The sequence below is a fragment of the Sinocyclocheilus grahami genome, unplaced genomic scaffold (genome assembly GCF_001515645.1).
Source record: "Sinocyclocheilus grahami isolate Dianchi unplaced genomic scaffold, SAMN03320097.WGS_v1.1 scaffold55.1, whole genome shotgun sequence".
Lineage (NCBI taxonomy): Eukaryota > Metazoa > Chordata > Actinopteri > Cypriniformes > Cyprinidae > Sinocyclocheilus > Sinocyclocheilus grahami.
The window spans coordinates 3,911,298-3,929,202 of NW_015505234.1; the positions used below are offsets into that span (position 1 = coordinate 3,911,298).

Below are 17,905 nucleotides of genomic sequence, written 5' to 3' on the forward strand. Positions count from 1 at the left end.
TTGGGGGAAGTTGTGGCCTAATGGTTAGAGAGTCAGACTCGTAACCCAAAGGTTGCAGGTTTGAGTCTCGTACTGGCAGTGATTGTAGGTGGAGGGAGTGAATGTACAGTGCTCTCTTCCACCTTCAATACCACGAATGAGGTGCCCTTGAGCAAGGCACTGAACCCCCAACTGCTCCCTGGATGCGGCAGCATAAATGGCTGCCCACTACTCCGGGTGTGTGTGTTCACTGCTGTGTGTGCAGTGCACTTAGGATTAGTGCAGAGCACTAATTCCGAGTATGGGTAACCATACTTTGTCACGTCACTTTTTTCTTTTAAACAAGCTACAGGTAGTCCAAAATGCAGCGGCAAGAGTATGAGTGGTAGAAGACTACCTTACCAGGTCAAGAAAATATGATCATATTACCCCAATTTTACAGTCTCTGCACTGGCTACCTATTAAGTTCCGTATCAGTTACAAAATATTATTACTTGCCTATAAGGCCCTTAATGGGTTAGCTCCTGCGTACCTAACTAGTCTTCTACCATGCTACAATCCATCACGCTCCCTAAGGTCGCAAAACTCTGGACTTTTGGTAGTACCTAGGATAGCAAAGTCCACTAAAGTAGGTAGAGCTTTTTCAAATTTGGCTCCCAAACTCTGGAATAGCCTTCCTGATGTAAGGATAAAAGTAGGGTGACCATACGTGCCATACAGACGGTTCCTTATGCTTTCAAAATGCTCTCGAGATATTTTGATGTCATACACCGATCGGTCTGCACACGCAAACAAAGCCAAAACCTAGATATTTTAGGCAATATAGAAATCCTGGCCAGGACGCGTCCTGGCCTATTTCTATTACCAATTGCCCATCAATTATAACCAAGTCACAATTTTCTTTTCTTTATAGCGCCACCAATATTGCAATTTACATGCATTTATATCCTGTTTCAGACCATTATTCCAACTTTTACGTTCACACAATTTACAGGTTGTATATCCTCCTGAGAACCAGAAATAAAAAGCTTTGTGAAGTTCTAGGACAAAACCAAAGGCATAATAAGAATCCAGACAAAACTGCAGTGTTCCCATCACGTCGTTATAGGCCTGTGCCATTATCTGAGATTTCAGCCATTATTGTAAAGCTGATGTAAGATTTCCAAGCACGAGGTTACAATACCGGTACACCCCTAAAAACCAGCTTGTGGGCGCTGTAGTGGGTTGTACCACTTTGTTTCATTTGATGGGGGGGGGGTTAGATTCAAATTAATTTTACGAACATAAACACAATTTAAAGCAAAATGCGATGTAATATTGTCATATTATATGATGTGTTAAAATATGTTAATAGCCTACATAAGACACGCCTAGTTCAGTTCTTCAGGGGACTCGAATCACTTTCCTCTACAATTCCCTGTGAGTCGGACGATACGGATAGACAGTAGACACAGAGCATCTGCGCCTCCTGCATCACATTAAACATCAGACTGTAAATGCGCTATACTTGTATGACCAAACAATCAAACATAAACCTTCTTCAAGTCGAAACATCCGATTTCAAAACCTAAGCTCATTTCCTTTTGATTCGTTGTAAGGTAAGATGATTTTTTCCCCTATTCGATTGTGCTGATTTAACATACGGTATGATGAAACCTCGCACATGGGTGACACAGTCAATTTGGGCGGGGGGTTAAGGGGGTAAAAAATTAAGTTCTTTACAAATGTATAATGTATTTCTTTCGTAAATAATAATTGCTTTCAGCGTGAGCGCCTATTTTCAGTCAGTATAATAAAACTGTCTTATCATTTCCCCTAAAATAAGCGGAATTTAAAAAAGATCTACACATATAACTTAGTCACAATAGCCTTTGCTAATAACAAATTAATTTTAGCCTATATTCTTGACACCCTAAGCGCATGTAGATTCCATAACCTTGTTTTAAAAATGACTTTTTGAATTTTTAAATATTTGATAGAATTCAGAGTAAATTCAATGACGAAGAGGCTAAAATGTGTTCTGCTGGAGGCTGGATTATAAAAAGGTGCAGCCTTGAAAGAAATCTATTCATCTCATGAGCTGGGACTGAGAGAGCATCATTCACATTTGTACACTCGTGGTTCCGTATACAATGTACAAACCAGAACTTCTGAGCCTCGAAGGATCGATTTAATAACGTAATTACTATCATTTTCTTTTTTGCTATCCATCTATTGCGAAACCGGCATCCAAACCTGCTATTCTGGGGCGCTGCGGCCACGTGACTACAGAAGGCGCGCTCTTGTCTGTTTGGGTTCGTATGTAAATGAACCGACCTCGTGCTCCTATGAAGGGCTAAATTATTTAGACGCGAAATATGATCGTGCAGTTGCCTTGAGTGACATTTAATGTCAAATGGAATAAGCTGTGATGCCTCCTGCCACGGAAAATACTGTTGCTCCTTTGCGTTGTGCATCACATTTTCTGTAACTACAAAAAAAATGAAATTAAAAGTACGGTAAGCGTTTTTTTTCGGGTAACAATGCATAAATTGTACAAACTACCTGAGATATTCTGAGAATTGCACTTGTCTCAGCCATATAGGATATCCAGTAGCGTTGGGTTTGACCATATATCAGTATATGTCTTTAGTGGGCGGGAGTTATGGGGAAGATATGGGGATGGAGTCTAGCGAACCTTTTTTTTTTTAATCATGCAACTTAGTGACACACTGCATCATGTCAGGGGGAATTAACCTGTCTAGTTTCTGTTCTTTGTTTTTGTATCTAACAGGAAACCTGTATTGTGAAAATGAGAAGATAAATATTTTTTGACTTTTGATCTATTGACTAAATCCCACTCTCTGACCTGCCTTTGTACGTTTGACCTCAACCTGCCCTACCGAAAAGAACTTCCAAGAATCTCTCCCTTCCCCATTGCCAAAAAAAGACATTTTCAAATGCCCAAAAACAGCAAAACCCTCAAGAGAGAAATTGACGATGACGAAGTTACGGAATCTGTTAAAGATTTGCTCTCCAATGAAGATAACTGTGAGGACTCTTTCAAGAAGAGCTCTCTAATGGTAGGAGATGTTCCACAGAATAAGGAGCGGGATGTTGAGGAGGGCTCAGAGGAGGAGGAGGAGGAGGAGGAGGAGGAGAGGCCCGCCTGGAGCAGCAAGCTCCAGTACATCCTTGCCCAGGTGGGCTTCTCAGTGGGCCTGGGCAACGTCTGGAGGTTCCCCTATTTGTGCCAGAAAAATGGTGGCGGTAGGTTATGATGAATGAAATTAATTCAAAATTACCTTGACGAGTACATATATACATATATATATATATATACTGTATATATATATATATATATATAACTGAAACTGCTCACAAATTCACTCTCAAATATTCTCCATTCATATATAGATAGATAGATAGATAGATAGAAATTGAGAATATTTGAGAGTGAAACTGTGAGCTGTTTCAGTTCATTGACACATGCTCAGACACAAGGGAACTTCATTTCTAAGACTGACTACCTAAAGTCAGACATATGCCTGACACCTCATTTTCAAGTTCTCACTATGCATTTCCTCCTTCAAGTCTAGTCAGTGTATTTTCTGTGCCAGAGGTCTTTCTTGGGGGAAAAAAACATACAATTAAGAGAAAATACTGACATTGTGGGGTATCATAATTCATAATATAACTAAGCAACAAATTTTTAGTCAACACAAACAACAATACACCATAATGGAGTTATGGTGTATCACTACATCTGGAAACTTCTCCGGCTAATCAGCTGTAATTTCTTTTGAAACCATAGAAAGTCATTGGAGTAAGAATAGTATCAAAATGACAATCAATAAATATATCAATCAATAAAAACAAATTAGAATTAGTTGTTTGAGAGAGAGATCTAAGTTCCCACAATAGGTAGGCATGGCATTGAAATGAATGGTTTTGCATGTGCAGGATAATCACAGGCTATATTACCCATCTCCGATTATACAACGCTGTTTAATGTCAAGAGAAAGCAGATTACAGCTCCTTACCCAGGTCTCCCTGAGAGCAATGACATACATTAGATATGATAACTCATGTCTTTCTCTTTGTTCTCCTTATTTCATTTGCAAAAGACACTTTCAGAGCGAGTGAATGACTTCTGAATCAGAAAGAAACACAGAAGAGAAGCAAGCTATGTAATAGCTATCATTTTATAAGGAATGCTACTGTCTTACATTTGGGTTTCATATAGTAGTAACTACTGTACTGTGTTTGTACTGTATACAGTTGTTCAGTAGTTTATGTCAAAGGCCTGTTTTCTCGACGAGAGTTTGACCACAACCCTGCCATGCTTTACTTTCCAGGTTATAATAAGTGAATGTGGCCACCCTGCTGTGCAGATCTGTAATTAGATTAAATAGGCCACTGTGTGTGGGCCATGTCTGCCTCTGTCTTTGCCAGGGCAGAGCAGCCACAACACTGCACCATCTGTGTGCCATCAATGGCAGCACGTTTTGTCCTCAAAGAAACACCCTTATAACGTTTTGCCGTCTGCCAGATGTCATCTTACGCACAACCTGCAGTCACCAATTCTTCAACCAGCATCCCACAGCGCCCCAATCTGACCTACATTACAAATCTTAAACAAAATGCAAAAACATTCTAAAAAAGACATTCTACTATTTTGAAAGTTAATTGGGCACAAGATCTAAAGACCCATATTGCTGTCCACACTAAAGTTGCTAAACAAATTTAGTGTTAAAACAGTGAAATCAGTGATGGAGCTTAGCTTTTTTATCATGTAGCAAAGCCTGGGTGAGGTGCAAGCTCCAGAAATTGGATTATGCCTATATATCATGACATTTCCCAAAGCTTAGACTGTAAGGTTGGCACCCAACAAAGCAGGGTTATTATAGTTAACTAAAACTGAAACTGAAACTAAAATTAAAATAATAAAAAGTTGAACTAAAATAAAATATAAAAATCTTTTTATTTCAGTTAGCTGCAAGGGAACATTTCTCATTTTTATTTTGTTTATCTTGATGTGTACACATAAAAACATGCATACATATATAACAAAAACTAATAAAACTACTAAAAAACACAACAAAATTACTTAAATTTGAACTAAACTTAAAATGAAAACAGAAAATGTAAAAATAAAATATCAAAATATTAATAAAAATTATAATAATATCTTAGTGATGCTAAAATAACACTGGTTGAAATAGATCGTACAAACCAAAATGTTTTGAAATAAAATATAGTGACGTTTACAGAATATCTTGACTACCTGTTATTTCCTTTTTGTAAATATTGCTTCAGTTTATGTTCCCAATTGGATGTCTCTAAATATAACAGATGGTGATGTTTAAAATCATCACAATTATCTGTGAATTTCAGTAGGTTTCTGTGTGTTAAAGCACATGACTGCAACATGTTGAAGGAGCAGCTGCCCTACAGTACTGTCAAAGCAATGCCATTGTATTGAAGTTGTTCCCCATAAGGCACTGGGAAGGATTGTTCTATCCTGTGCCACTGGCAATGCTTAAACAAGTTTTAAAATGTCAGTCTCTTCCTTCTTTGGCTCTCTGAAACGGAGTTTAATTCAAGAGAAGAAAATATTTGCAAATAATCACAGTCGGTTACCTCATTCATTCATATTTGGTAAAAAACTGTAAGATTAGACCACTGTTGTTATTGTTAACTAAAAATAATATTATTAAAAATGGGTGTCTTTAATTGAAATAAATCTGAAATAAAATAGAATATAAATATTAGATGAATACAAAAATTACTTTAAAAATGTTGCCTTGACAAGTTTGAAGTACTAAAATCATTACAAATTAAAATGAAAATAGAAATATATCTTGTTCAAAATATTAATATATAATAATAAAAATGAATATATTAATTATAATGAATGAATAAGCATAAAACCAAGATAAAAGCAATTTTGTTTGTTTAGGTAAGATATATGACACCTTTAAAAATCATCCAACATTGACCTTGAAGAATGTTTGATCACGATGGGTAATTGCTTTAATTGCATTTACATACTGTCACTTGTGACATGAATATACTGTATCTGACATACTGTATCTTCCAAGTCCTCTGTATACCAGTGTGGAAGTTTGGTTCCTAAATAAATAGGGCCATAACCATAAATTCTCCTCTTTGTAGGAGCGTATCTGCTTCCCTACCTCATTCTGCTGGTGTTGATAGGGATTCCCCTCTTCTTCCTGGAGCTAGCAGTGGGCCAGCGCATCCGCAGGGGCAGTATTGGGGTGTGGAACTACATCAGCCCACGTCTGGGTGGCATCGGCTTCGCCAGCTGTTTGGTGAATATCAGTGCTTTCATGAGGACAAACATTATTTCAAGTGCACTGTATAAAAATGGCCAAAGTCGGAAATTGTCTTTGCTCTGGGGAAAGGCAACTAATTAAACCATTTAAAGACTAGATGGTGTAGCCCATACATTTGACTGCATTCCCTCTTATTGCAGGTGTGCTTTTTTGTGGGTCTTTACTACAATGTCATCATCGGCTGGAGTCTCTTCTACTTCTCACAGTCCTTCCAGCAGCCTCTTCCTTGGCACGAGTGTCCCCTGTTCAAAAACAAAACGAATACATGTAAGACAACTTAAATAAGAACAGGAAATTATACTTTTATTGTTTGCATTAAAATGCATAAAATTAAGTTAATGTTTTTTAATGTTTGCACTTTGCATTAAATGCATCCATTTAGACAGAAACAATACATTTTAATGTACTGAACAACTTTTCTGATCTATCTTATGATGAGGTACAAGATTGTAAGTTTCATGATATTTTGTAGATGTTGAACCAGAGTGTGAGAAAAGTTCAGCCACTACATACTACTGGTATCGTGTGGCCCTGGACATCTCTGATTCCATCTCTGAGAGTGGAGGACTTAACTGGAGGATGACTCTGTGCCTGCTGGCTGCTTGGACCATGGTGTGTCTTGCTATGATGAAGGGTATCCAGTCTTCTGGAAAGGTAAGATGCTAACAGTTTTGTATTTTGTTCTAGGAAAGTCTGCCTTTGGTCACACAATAAAAGTCAGCTAAGACCTCAAGGGATGTCTTAAAAGCAACACAGAGCGAAACACTGACCTACAGAGTGATCCTTCCTATGTCAGTGAGAACCATCAGCCGCTCATGTGATCCATGCCTGTGTAACGTTGTGAAACGTGATGCAGCATCCATACGGATCAGACCACATGCAGTACTCTGGCATCAGTGTGCTTTTGACCCTGTTCGCTTTAGACAGCCGATGTTCAGGTTTTCTCAAATCATGTGAGTGTTGAAACCCCCTTAAATGAATAGTTCACCCAAAAATGAAAATTTGCTTAAAATGTACTCACCCTCAGGCCATCCAAGATTTAGAGGAGTTTGTTTCTTCATCAAAACAGATTTGGAGAAATTTAGCATTACATCACTTGCTCACCAATAGATCCTCTGCAGTGAATGGGTGCCGTCAGAATGAGAGCCCAAACAGCTGATAAAGGAATCAATGTAATCCAAAAGTAATCCAAACAACATCAATCCATCACTTAACGTCTTGTGAAGTAAAAAGCTGTGAGTTTGTAAGAAACAAATCCATCTATGGCAATGCTAAACGCTAAAAGCTAAATTTCTACAAATGCTTCTTCAAATCTGTTCTGATGAGGAAACAAACTTATCTACATCTTGAAAGACAAAAGGGAAAGACAATTTTCAGCAAATTTTTATTTTTGGGAAGTTAAAACAACGTGTATAGGGGGTTACTTTTTTATGCATCCTTTTTACATATTTTTATAGTGTATATGTTAAAAGAAAACATACAATATTTCAGTAACCACATAAAAATTACATTACAGAGTGCACTAAATTTATGTATGCTCATGATAGATATAATAAAGGTTTCTGATTTGAAGATTTAATCCATTCCCAGTTAAAGGGACAGCAGATGAATTCCTACTGTTTAAGTGTGGCCCCTCAGTCAGTAAGGGATATACGATACTATACTCTGCAGTGGATAAGGACAGTCTTTGAAGCCTAATCTGGGATTTACCTCACAAAAGAATACCAACGTCTCATTCAACATTCCCAGAAAGCACATTTCACAAAATAAAAATAAAAAAATCCCACAGTGCCATTATTTTTTTCCCCTTTTTGTCATTTTGGTTGCACAAATAGCATAGTAATGCTGGTTGCCATGGTTTTATGTGCACCATCTCCATTCACAGTTCTGTGGCACTGCACCCAATAACCATACTCAACTTCAATTATTAGTGACTGAGGATACTGTACTGTAGAATTAGTGGTGTGTCTGCAGAAAGAAGGGTTGATACATTTAATGGATCTCTGTAAAACCTTCAGAGAAAGTGTGTCTTTTAATCTTCTTAGCTGTGGGATAGTTAAATTTTAGGCTTTGTCCTTAACTTTAAGACTGGCCCACCCTTGATGAGTCAGAGATGAGTTAGTAGCCTTTTCAGCATTATAGTCATACAGTAAAAGCAAGATCAAAGTAAGCCAATAATGTCAATCATCTATGTAATTCGTTCATAAAGGCTGTTTTGTTTACTTTAAAAAGTGCTTTTTTAACTTAGCTTGTTAAACCTACATTAATATGTGACAGCTACATGTCAGAGCATGACTCTAGCAATGGCAAGGTAATGGGTTCGATTCCCAGGGAATGCATAATCTGATTAAATGTATACCGTCAATGCAGTGAAAATCACTGTAAATAAAAATGTCTGCCAAATGTATAAATGTGAGTGTAAAATGCCGTGTCATCATAAACATGGTCTGCCCATTCTTGTAGAAGTTTTCATGATCATAAACATTAACAAGCTGCAATCAGCATTATCGTCTTCGTTCTGTAGATGACAATCCTTGTATTGTCAAGATAACCACTTTGTTCGGACAGGCAGCAAAAATATATCTGACTCAAATGAAATTAGCTTCACTCCACAGTTTTTCGAAGCCCACATTCATATGTCAGAGTTTTGGAAATATGTTTCAGTCTGAACGGACTGGCCTGATTAGATTTTGGAAGTTTGAAAATTTTAGTAATTTGGGATGTAACATTCATACATCAGTTCATTAATTTACACTCATATGTAGCATTCAGGCTAGATAGTCTGCTAATAGATGTCTTAACTACACCATCTGGCTTTAAAAAAAATGGAATTCAACACTGGAAGCTATGTGCTCACACTAGTCATGTGTTTTGAAAGTTAATAGTGTTCTTTTAAAACCCATCCATTCTTCACAGCTATCAGAAAATCTGACAAATAAACTAAATATAGCCATAAGTCATTATGTATATAGATTTTTTTAAAGATTTCTCCTTTCACAATCTCAGACACCCTTATTGACGGCCACAAACAGATGTAAAATGCTTTAAAGGCAGGTTTTCTGCTGTGTTGTTATGGAGAGATGTGTGTGGGTGATCAAGAGACACTGCATGATGAAACAAACCGAAATAAATGCGGTACGCGTTGGCTGAGGTGATGCCATAATGAGATTAACCACATACACACTTAACTTAATAGATTGCTTTCACAAGACAATTAAAAATTATATATAGTTGTATTACATATGAAATAAATGTAAATATAAATAAGCAATCATCATAATTATTTACAAAAGCTTAATACAATCAAATCTTAAAACGTAATATAATTAGTTCATAATTATGCTGCAACTTAATCAACTAATAAACAAGCAACTGCAATCTAATTGGCAGTGATTGTGGCATTGATGCATCTCGGTCTCCTGTGGGTTCATTCAGGTTCTTTGAGGATCTAAAGGACATGCTTGGTTTCACTCCATACCGCTACTATTACTATATGTGGAAGTTTGTCACACCAGTGCTGCTGCTGGGTCTTCTGGCCACAAGCATCATTCAGCTGGGACTGTCGCCACCTAGCTACAGCGCATGGAACCAGCAACTGGTGGGTAACCCTGAATGAAGCTCTGAGAAAAGAGGCCAATATGCAATTTTAAAAGTTTAATACTTAGGTTACAATATCTGAAACATGTTTTTAGCTCAAAATATGGCCGTAATTTTCAGGTTTTACTCAGAGGGACATACAGACTCCATTCAGACATTGTTTTGTAGATGATTTCACTTATAGGTGTTTTTTTTTGTAAACATCAAACTAGTTAAGACTAAAGTTTAAAGTCACCGATTAATTTATTATTGATACATTTTTGGGTGAACTATTCCTTTAAGCCTGGGTCAGTTCTAAGGCCTTCAATCCACAGTTTTACCACCGGATTAAAGTGGAATTATTCCTTTGCCAGAATAATCCAATTGCTGTGTCTGTTCTCAGGCTCAAGAACAGTCTCTCAGCTATCCGCCCTGGGGCCTGGCTGTCTGCATCTCACTGGTGGTCACCGCCATCCTCCCTGTGCCTGTGGTTTTTATTCTGCGCTGTTTGAACATCATCGACGAGAACACAGGAGGCCTGTCCACTGTCTCCTATAAAAAAGGCCGCATTATAAAAGACACTGCTTGTAGGGCCAGAGAAGAGGACGAAGATGACACAAGTCTTCTCAACGCGAAGACGCCAAGCGAAGCCCCGTCGCCCATGCCAGCCAATTACCGCAAGCATAGCGGTCCTGCTTCGGGCACAGACGTCACGCTCAACGGTAGCTGCAGCACTGGATACGTAATGCCTAATATTACAGACATTCCGGAATCTGATTTGTGAGGACTTGTTCTTGAAATGACCAGTGTCATTTCATTTGCCCTGTAAGAACCTCTTCATCGAGTTCCAGAGCTTCAAATGTCAATCACCTGAGTAGCCAATCACAATTCATCAAGATGAATGTGAATGCTAACGGAGAGTGTTCTCCTATAGACCTCTTCTAACAGCCATCTTCCTTTCACACTGGTCCAATACAAAAGTTTCAACATTTCTAACTGTATTATGTGTACTAACGCCCCCTACCCCCATCCCAATCCATTGCCCCAACTGTTGCACGCACTTATCCCCCTCTGTAGGGGCCTGTAGACCCCTGGTTTATGCTCTTACTGTAGAATGGCTATTTGTACGGATTATGTTGCAAGTCAGGGCAGTTACTGTCCACAAAAATCAAGATTAGAAGCAGTTTAGCAGCTTTGGAAAAGTCTAGAATGTAAATGTATGCATAAAATGGGGAAAACATGCAATACTTTTTTTTTGGATGTAGTTAAATCATTGAACATCAGTGTATGGATTGCATTTAAAACAACCCCAACTCATTGTTGGAAAATGTGTGCCTAATTCATTCTAAAATTGTTGATAGAATACAAGGTGTGAATGTTGTACATTTAAGGTATTCTGTAAATATATTATGAATAAATGTATTCAAATATAGTTTGGAATACAGATCATGTTTTTGGTAAGAAGTGCTTAAAAATCCAGTATGCAGACTTTTTTCTTTTGGTTGTTTGCCGATGTGCTATCATTGTCAGGAGTCCTATTACTCCTCCCTCTTCCTGTAAATATTTTTTCATGAATTTGCTCAATGACAGTATTTGCTTTCTCAATACTGAGATTAAAAGATAAAGGAATTCAGACTCACTGTTTGGCTTTACTACTTTGTTGCGCTCCACAATAACATGACTGGAAAAAGATTTACTAAAGAATATATTTTGTAACAAATTTATTAGCACTTTTAAAGATTAATTTAAAGTGAGGGTCAGAGAATGGCAAATGCTTTGACCATTATACATCCAATATCAATAAATGCATTTTAAATAATAATAAAATCTCTATTACCTAATCAGAACTGATATGGTAAAAATATATCACGTGTCCCTTTAAATAAAAAAAGGTAGGTTTAACAACATAGATGGGTTTAAAACCTTTATTGTCCATTTTGATTTGTTCAGTCATTGGAAGGTCATTTTCAACAATAAAAATCTTAAAACAGGTAGTGTCTAAAATCAATGACATGACAATTAAAAAATAAACGTTAAAACCTTGTGTTTCAATCACATATTCAAATAGGCCTCGGCTAAAAAGCAAATGAGTGTAACTTTTCCCTGAATCATTTCATCTCCACATGCCTCTTTAAAACGAAAACATTTGAAAGCTAAAAGCAGTGCAAAACACAATCATACCGCTATTGTGTCATTTAAGCAGAGATGACAAGTACATAGATTTCTTATTTCTCTCATGACACATCTTAAGTGTTAAGGTCTACAGTTGGGCTTATACGGACTTAGCAAAGCCCACTCGGTTATTCTCCCGATCAAACACAGTGTAGTACTCCCCAATGAACACATCACCCAGAATCCACAGGGGTCCAGCAGGGGGTGGGATATCCAGGCCCATGAATCCACTCAGACAGATCTCCTTTCCAGCCTGGCTTTCCTGTAAACACATACAAACACACAAAGAGAGATACCATCTTTAGAATGTTTTTGTGATCACCAAGAATCCCTTCAGTGTTTTGCTCACACAATACTGGCTAGCTGCATGTGATTTACAAGAAAATAAAACTCCAGGTAAATGTTATTTTTTTATATCTTGGCTCATGCAGGACCTTGTCAAAAACAACACCTCAATTTCACAGTTCTGCTGATACAAAGTGCCACAACACAACAACAGCACTTAGGTGACAAACTAGGACTGACCTTGAGTATGTACTGTTCTCCAGTCAGTGAGTAAGTCTTTCCACCCAGGACGAATGAGATGGTGGGGAGTGTGGGCACTTTTTTACAGTCTATCATATACTACAGAGAAAACGTGTTTAGTTAGAGAACATTATCAAGTCATTATACATTTCAATAAATAAGTTACCATTAATAACAACACACCAAGCCTGCATACTTTGTTGACCAGTCTTGTAAATAAAAATAATTAAACAAATAACTAGTTAATTTTAAGGTCAGTAAGAAAATGAATACTTTTATTCAGAAAGGATGCATTACATTGGTCAAGAGTGACAATTTTAATGTTATAAAAGATTTCTACTTGAAATAAATGCTGTTCTTTTGAACTTTTTTATTTCTCAAAAAATAACAATGGATCTGAATAGATATCTAGTCACAACGCATCAGTGATGTACAATTATATAAACACTTAAAGTTGCAATACCTCTCCCTGTATGAGAGGGATTGCACCAATAGCCTTCTGCAGGGCTTTGACTTCAGCAGCTGGGCCAGTGATCAGAGACGTCCCAGAGTCCACGATGGCTTCACATCCTCCTTTACACAGAGTCAGCTCACTGCCAATGCTCATGCTACACAAACAAACACAGAGCACTAGATTATTGTTATAGGGATCTTCTGCATTGGTGGTTCAGTGGTAAGATTCTTGCCTCTCACATGATAGACCAGCATATTTCAGAACATATTACACATGCATGCAATCCATTTTTCAGATAAACGACAAATTTCCACACTCCAGTTTGAACGTAAACGAACACAAACGGTGTTTAAGAGGCACTGCGATTTTTGTGTGAAAAATGTTGCCTTTACAGTTGTACCTCAAAAGTTAACATTTTCAAAACAGATACAGCTTTCATGTTCCAACTAACTACATTTCTCAAGTTGCATTGAGTGTCCAAAAAAAAAAAAAAAAAAAAGTTGTCACTTTTATGCATTTAAGTAAAATGGTATTGCATGATAGAAAGGCTTAAAGGGTAATGAAACCCAGTTTCAGCACGGGTTAGTTTTCACCACAGTTTTGAAAAAAGCTACAAAAGTGGGTGTGGTGTACAACGCAGACAACTCTCATCGAGTTAAAAACACATATAAATGCATAGCCATTTGCACTCTGCATCGAAAATATATGAACACGCTGTTGCACCTCCAATAACAAACTGTGATGTCAACACGGTGTAGATTTTAAAGCCGGAAGACGAAAATAGCACAAAAAAGCTCAAAATTAACCAGTTTTCTCCAACAATTAAAATTAATGGATGCTAACATGGTCTTCTATGTTGTGCAACACAAACACCTCTGCTAAAATCTCAGAAAAAGTAGTTTGGTGTTTCATGACCCTTTAAACAGTCAGAATCGGTTGATAATTTGAAATTAGATACCTTCTTGCCTAAAATTAACTCCGTTTCCTAGCTTTAATTTCTAAACATATATTTGTATAAATAAAAAAAGATGACCACTGCATTACACAATACAAGGACCCAAAAATCTCTCACCCATCCATGTGAATCTGCCAATAGGCCTGTCTGCTGATGTCCACGTAGTTAAAGTCTCCAGTGTAATATTTGGGGTCTGTGCCTCCAAGGAGCAACTCACCACCAGGTTGGGTGTCAGGGTTTCTGTCGGACAATTAAAATGGGGTCATCTACAGAAATCAGGCCTGGAAGTTACTTCATTGAATGCATGTTTATGGCAGACCGACATGTAATTATTCGTTTCAAAAAAATCTGTGACAGATGAGGCTTGGATGGCTTAAACAAATGTATGTACCTGTTCAGGTAGAAAGAGAAAATATTTTTCTCCACTTTCTTCTGGCTCATCATCATGTCAAAAACAGGAGGAACCCCATCCACAGAGATGCGAGGATAAGCCATGCCGAGAATACCATCAAACTTGGCTGCAATGAAGGCTACTCCTGGCTGTTTGATAGCTTCTCCAAATATCTGCTTCTCAACTACAATATCCCCAACCTAAAAGAGAAGTAACAGTTCGGTTTCTTTCACCATTTCAGGTGACCAAAAAAAAAATCTGACTTGTTAACTGATGATTCCTACCGTGCATGTGTCCTGGCTGAGATACCCAGACAAGCTTCCGGAACCATACTGTATGGAAAATTCAGTACCGTTCTTCACATAGGTGCTTGACTTGCCCCCATTGTATTTGTGATGAAGCACTACAGGGTTAAAAGTAATTCTTCAGTTAAATACTTTTTTTGGTATACAGTGCTCCAGCTGTATATACAGTGCTCCAGCTGTATATACATACACGATATAGTCACAGTACTTATCACGCTCATCTAGCTACTGTGTGCAACACTCACAGAGACCAATTATTAACCTTATATTTCATGTCGGGGCCTTTATCCTCTTGCAGAAAAATGGCACTTAATTTTGTACTAAATTTAATAATTAAATTTATGCATTTAAATGTTTTTAATTACATATTAAGCACAGGCCTTCAGGCTGTGCTACCTGTAAAAATTCATTTCTAAAAAGTGCTAGGCAAAATGTGGCCAAGTAAATTTTATGAAACATACAGAAGCATCCAAATATTCACACCAAGTAAAGCACTTAGTCATTAAGGATGATCTGCAAGACTCTTTTACGGCAAGAGTTAAATGCACCTAACTACTTTGAAAGGGTGAGATACAATCACTGACAAGTTCTTGTTCCGATTACAGGAACAAACTTGCTATCAGTTCGCTAAAATGAGGCCACAAAAAACTTGAGCAACATTTGGCCACACTGAAAAGGATTCTTGTTTTACAAAGAAATCACTTTACAATATGCTTACAAAGTGAATTGTGGTCTAGTGTGAAAACACAGAATTAAACAATATAACAAGAAACACTAGTTTCCTGAATACTGCCAGTATATGTTGTTCTTGACATCAAAACAATTATTTTACAATACTATAAAGTGTGTGTGTATTTTATTGTTACCAATTTAAAGGCAACACTGATCTGATAATACCGTAATATTGAAATGAACTTCCTAGGCTCTCTGTGGACTTACAGCAGGCAATATCAGTCAGGGAACAGTGGACCGATGGCACCCACAGGTTGGAGGATCCTGTGTCAAACACCACTGTGAAGGTCTGGACAGGAGTGCCAAGACCGATCTCTCCATAGTACTGAGCCTGAAAACAAAAACCCTCAAATCATTCCAAATTCAACGCCACAACAGACTTTAGTATAACAAACATTTTCACACAAGCTCAGAATTACTAGGTCTTTAGAAAAAATAATAATGCATGCAAATAGTGCCTGTTATTGAGATTTCACTGTGAACTCAATCTCAGAATACAATTTTTTTTAATGCAATAAATGTCACAAGGTTAATTCCTAACTTAATATCCTATTTTTACAAAGTTACTGATATTCCAATTTATCACAAACAAACGCCAACCAACATTTTTTAGCAAATGTAAAAGATTACCAAAAAAAGGAAAGAAATAAAATAAGAAATTTAGGACAAAACCTCTTCTTGAATCATAACGTATATCATGCAAAAATGAATGTAATCTTTGACACTAAAGAACTTGCATCAATTACCTAAGCCTGTTTACAATATCAGCTGCTTATTGCCAAAGAGGATTGTTGTGGGCTACTGTGGTAGATGCATTTAGTTTGAGAAGCATGACAAATAATCTCATGACCAGCTGTCTGACACAGTCAAACACACCATCATGCTGTCCATTACAGCTTATGCTGTATACAGCTTTTTTTTGCTGAATAAAGACAGAACAGGTTTCAAGTTCACTTTTTCCTACTGTCAGTCACATTTCAACTGACATTGTGGAATTTATTAATCATATGATATGATTAAGCAAAAGGACTGTAGGTTAAACTAGAACAACTGCTTGTCCTCATTTTTGCAACTTCCTGGATGTACAGTTTGTGCAAACTCTGCAGTCAGAAAGAGCGCAGACATTCACATGCCTCTGATAGCAAATTAACTAATTTACAATACCACCACACACAAATTAGTGATCTTTGAAAACAAAAAACCTGGCCAACTAGTGACGTTTGGTAAATGATTAGGGGCTATTTATTGTGATTAAATTTGCAAGATTAATGTGGATTCATGCACAAGAACACAAACAGCTCACCACGCTACATAAGAAATGCCATTAACAAGCAGTACTCACATCAAGGTAGTTCTTGAGGGTTTCTGGAGTAGGACCATTACTTGCTGGGAATCCCAGGTTGTATTTCAAGGGTGCAGAACCAGCCACAAGCTCCTCTATAGCTCTGCCAGAGTCACTCAGTGTCCGTCTGATGGAACGAAACTTCTTTAAAGGAATCCTGGAGAGAAACATCAACATTAAGTGTGCACAGTTCAGTTATCTTGCAGGCATAACCACATCACCTGCAGCAAACTACAAACTTTCTCATGCCAAGAGCAAGCCAAGGCTCCTTTCCACCCTCTTCATCATGCCGAACTCAAGTATTTATAGATAATGCAATGTCATTTGATTTGAAATGGGATGGAAAAAGACTAAATAATGTAAGCTGGGTAAAAACTTTGCCAATTGCTCTCTATGCATACAATGCAGAGATAAATAAGTTCTTTTAAAAAAAATGACTTGATTTAATTACTCATGTGATGCAGTAAAATCAGCTGTTTTGGACTTTGATTGGGTGGTGAGTCAAACTGAATCTCAGTATGTGTGTCACTTTCAATCAGGTCCTTTTCTAACATTCAAAACAAGAACAAAACAAAGGGCTTCCACCATAAGTACCCAAATCAAGTGATTAATGATCATGTGTAACCAGAGGCGGACAAAGTACTCAACTCCATTACTTGAGTGAAAGTACAGATACTGCTGGTCAAATATTACTCCATTACAAGTAAAAGTTGTAAAGACAGATTTTTACTTAAGTAAAAGTACAGAAGTACATGCTTTTAAAAGTATTTAAGTACCAAAAGTAAAGTTCCTTTTTTATGTCAATGCACTGTTTTATTGTTGTACGTAATACTTGTAATACTTCTGAAGCAACTTAGAATACATAACAAAAATGATAAAAAGCTGTCTAATCGCTCTCGCTGTACTTTGATGTCACACACAGAACGGTCTGTGCAGTGCTGCTTCAGTCCAACACCTATTGTGTTTTATTAGGAGATGCACAACAGTTCAAAATCAGACAATAGTGTCTAATATATACCACAATATTAACTACCTTTTATTGAATTGTTGTAAATAAATATCACATTTGCAACTCAGTGTTCAAAAAATGCTGGGAAATCACTTCATGTAGCCCTACAAGAGTGATTACTGATAAA

The 17,905-nt window shown here is 37.3% G+C and overlaps 2 protein-coding genes across 2 annotated transcripts in view; one reads left to right on the plus strand and one right to left on the minus strand.

Annotated features, from left to right (window-relative positions):
- Positions 1 to 1,423: 1,423 nt before the first annotated feature.
- On the plus strand, positions 1,424 to 11,259 carry LOC107583888 (sodium-dependent neutral amino acid transporter B(0)AT2-like). Its single transcript, XM_016270242.1, has 8 exons — positions 1,424 to 1,577; positions 2,753 to 3,228; positions 6,136 to 6,293; positions 6,458 to 6,584; positions 6,790 to 6,971; positions 7,035 to 7,270; positions 9,753 to 9,915; positions 10,297 to 11,259. The coding sequence occupies exons 2-8, from the start codon at positions 2,919 to 2,921 to the stop codon at positions 10,675 to 10,677; spliced, it is 1,557 nt and encodes a 518-aa protein (XP_016125728.1). The 5' UTR covers positions 1,424 to 1,577; positions 2,753 to 2,918; the 3' UTR covers positions 10,678 to 11,259.
- A 530-nt stretch (positions 11,260 to 11,789) lies between these two features.
- The window catches only part of ctsd (cathepsin D), an 8,564-nt gene continuing 2,448 nt past the window's right edge, over positions 11,790 to 17,905 (minus strand). Inside the window, exons 2-9 of the mRNA XM_016270152.1 lie at positions 16,770 to 16,926; positions 15,635 to 15,758; positions 14,675 to 14,793; positions 14,391 to 14,590; positions 14,117 to 14,239; positions 13,054 to 13,198; positions 12,591 to 12,689; positions 11,790 to 12,327 (exon numbers count right to left, since the gene is read on the minus strand). Of these exons, the coding sequence (XP_016125638.1) occupies positions 12,166 to 12,327; positions 12,591 to 12,689; positions 13,054 to 13,198; positions 14,117 to 14,239; positions 14,391 to 14,590; positions 14,675 to 14,793; positions 15,635 to 15,758; positions 16,770 to 16,926 (1,129 nt within the window). The 3' untranslated portion in view covers positions 11,790 to 12,165. The remainder of the gene's footprint in view (positions 12,328 to 12,590; positions 12,690 to 13,053; positions 13,199 to 14,116; positions 14,240 to 14,390; positions 14,591 to 14,674; positions 14,794 to 15,634; positions 15,759 to 16,769; positions 16,927 to 17,905) is intronic.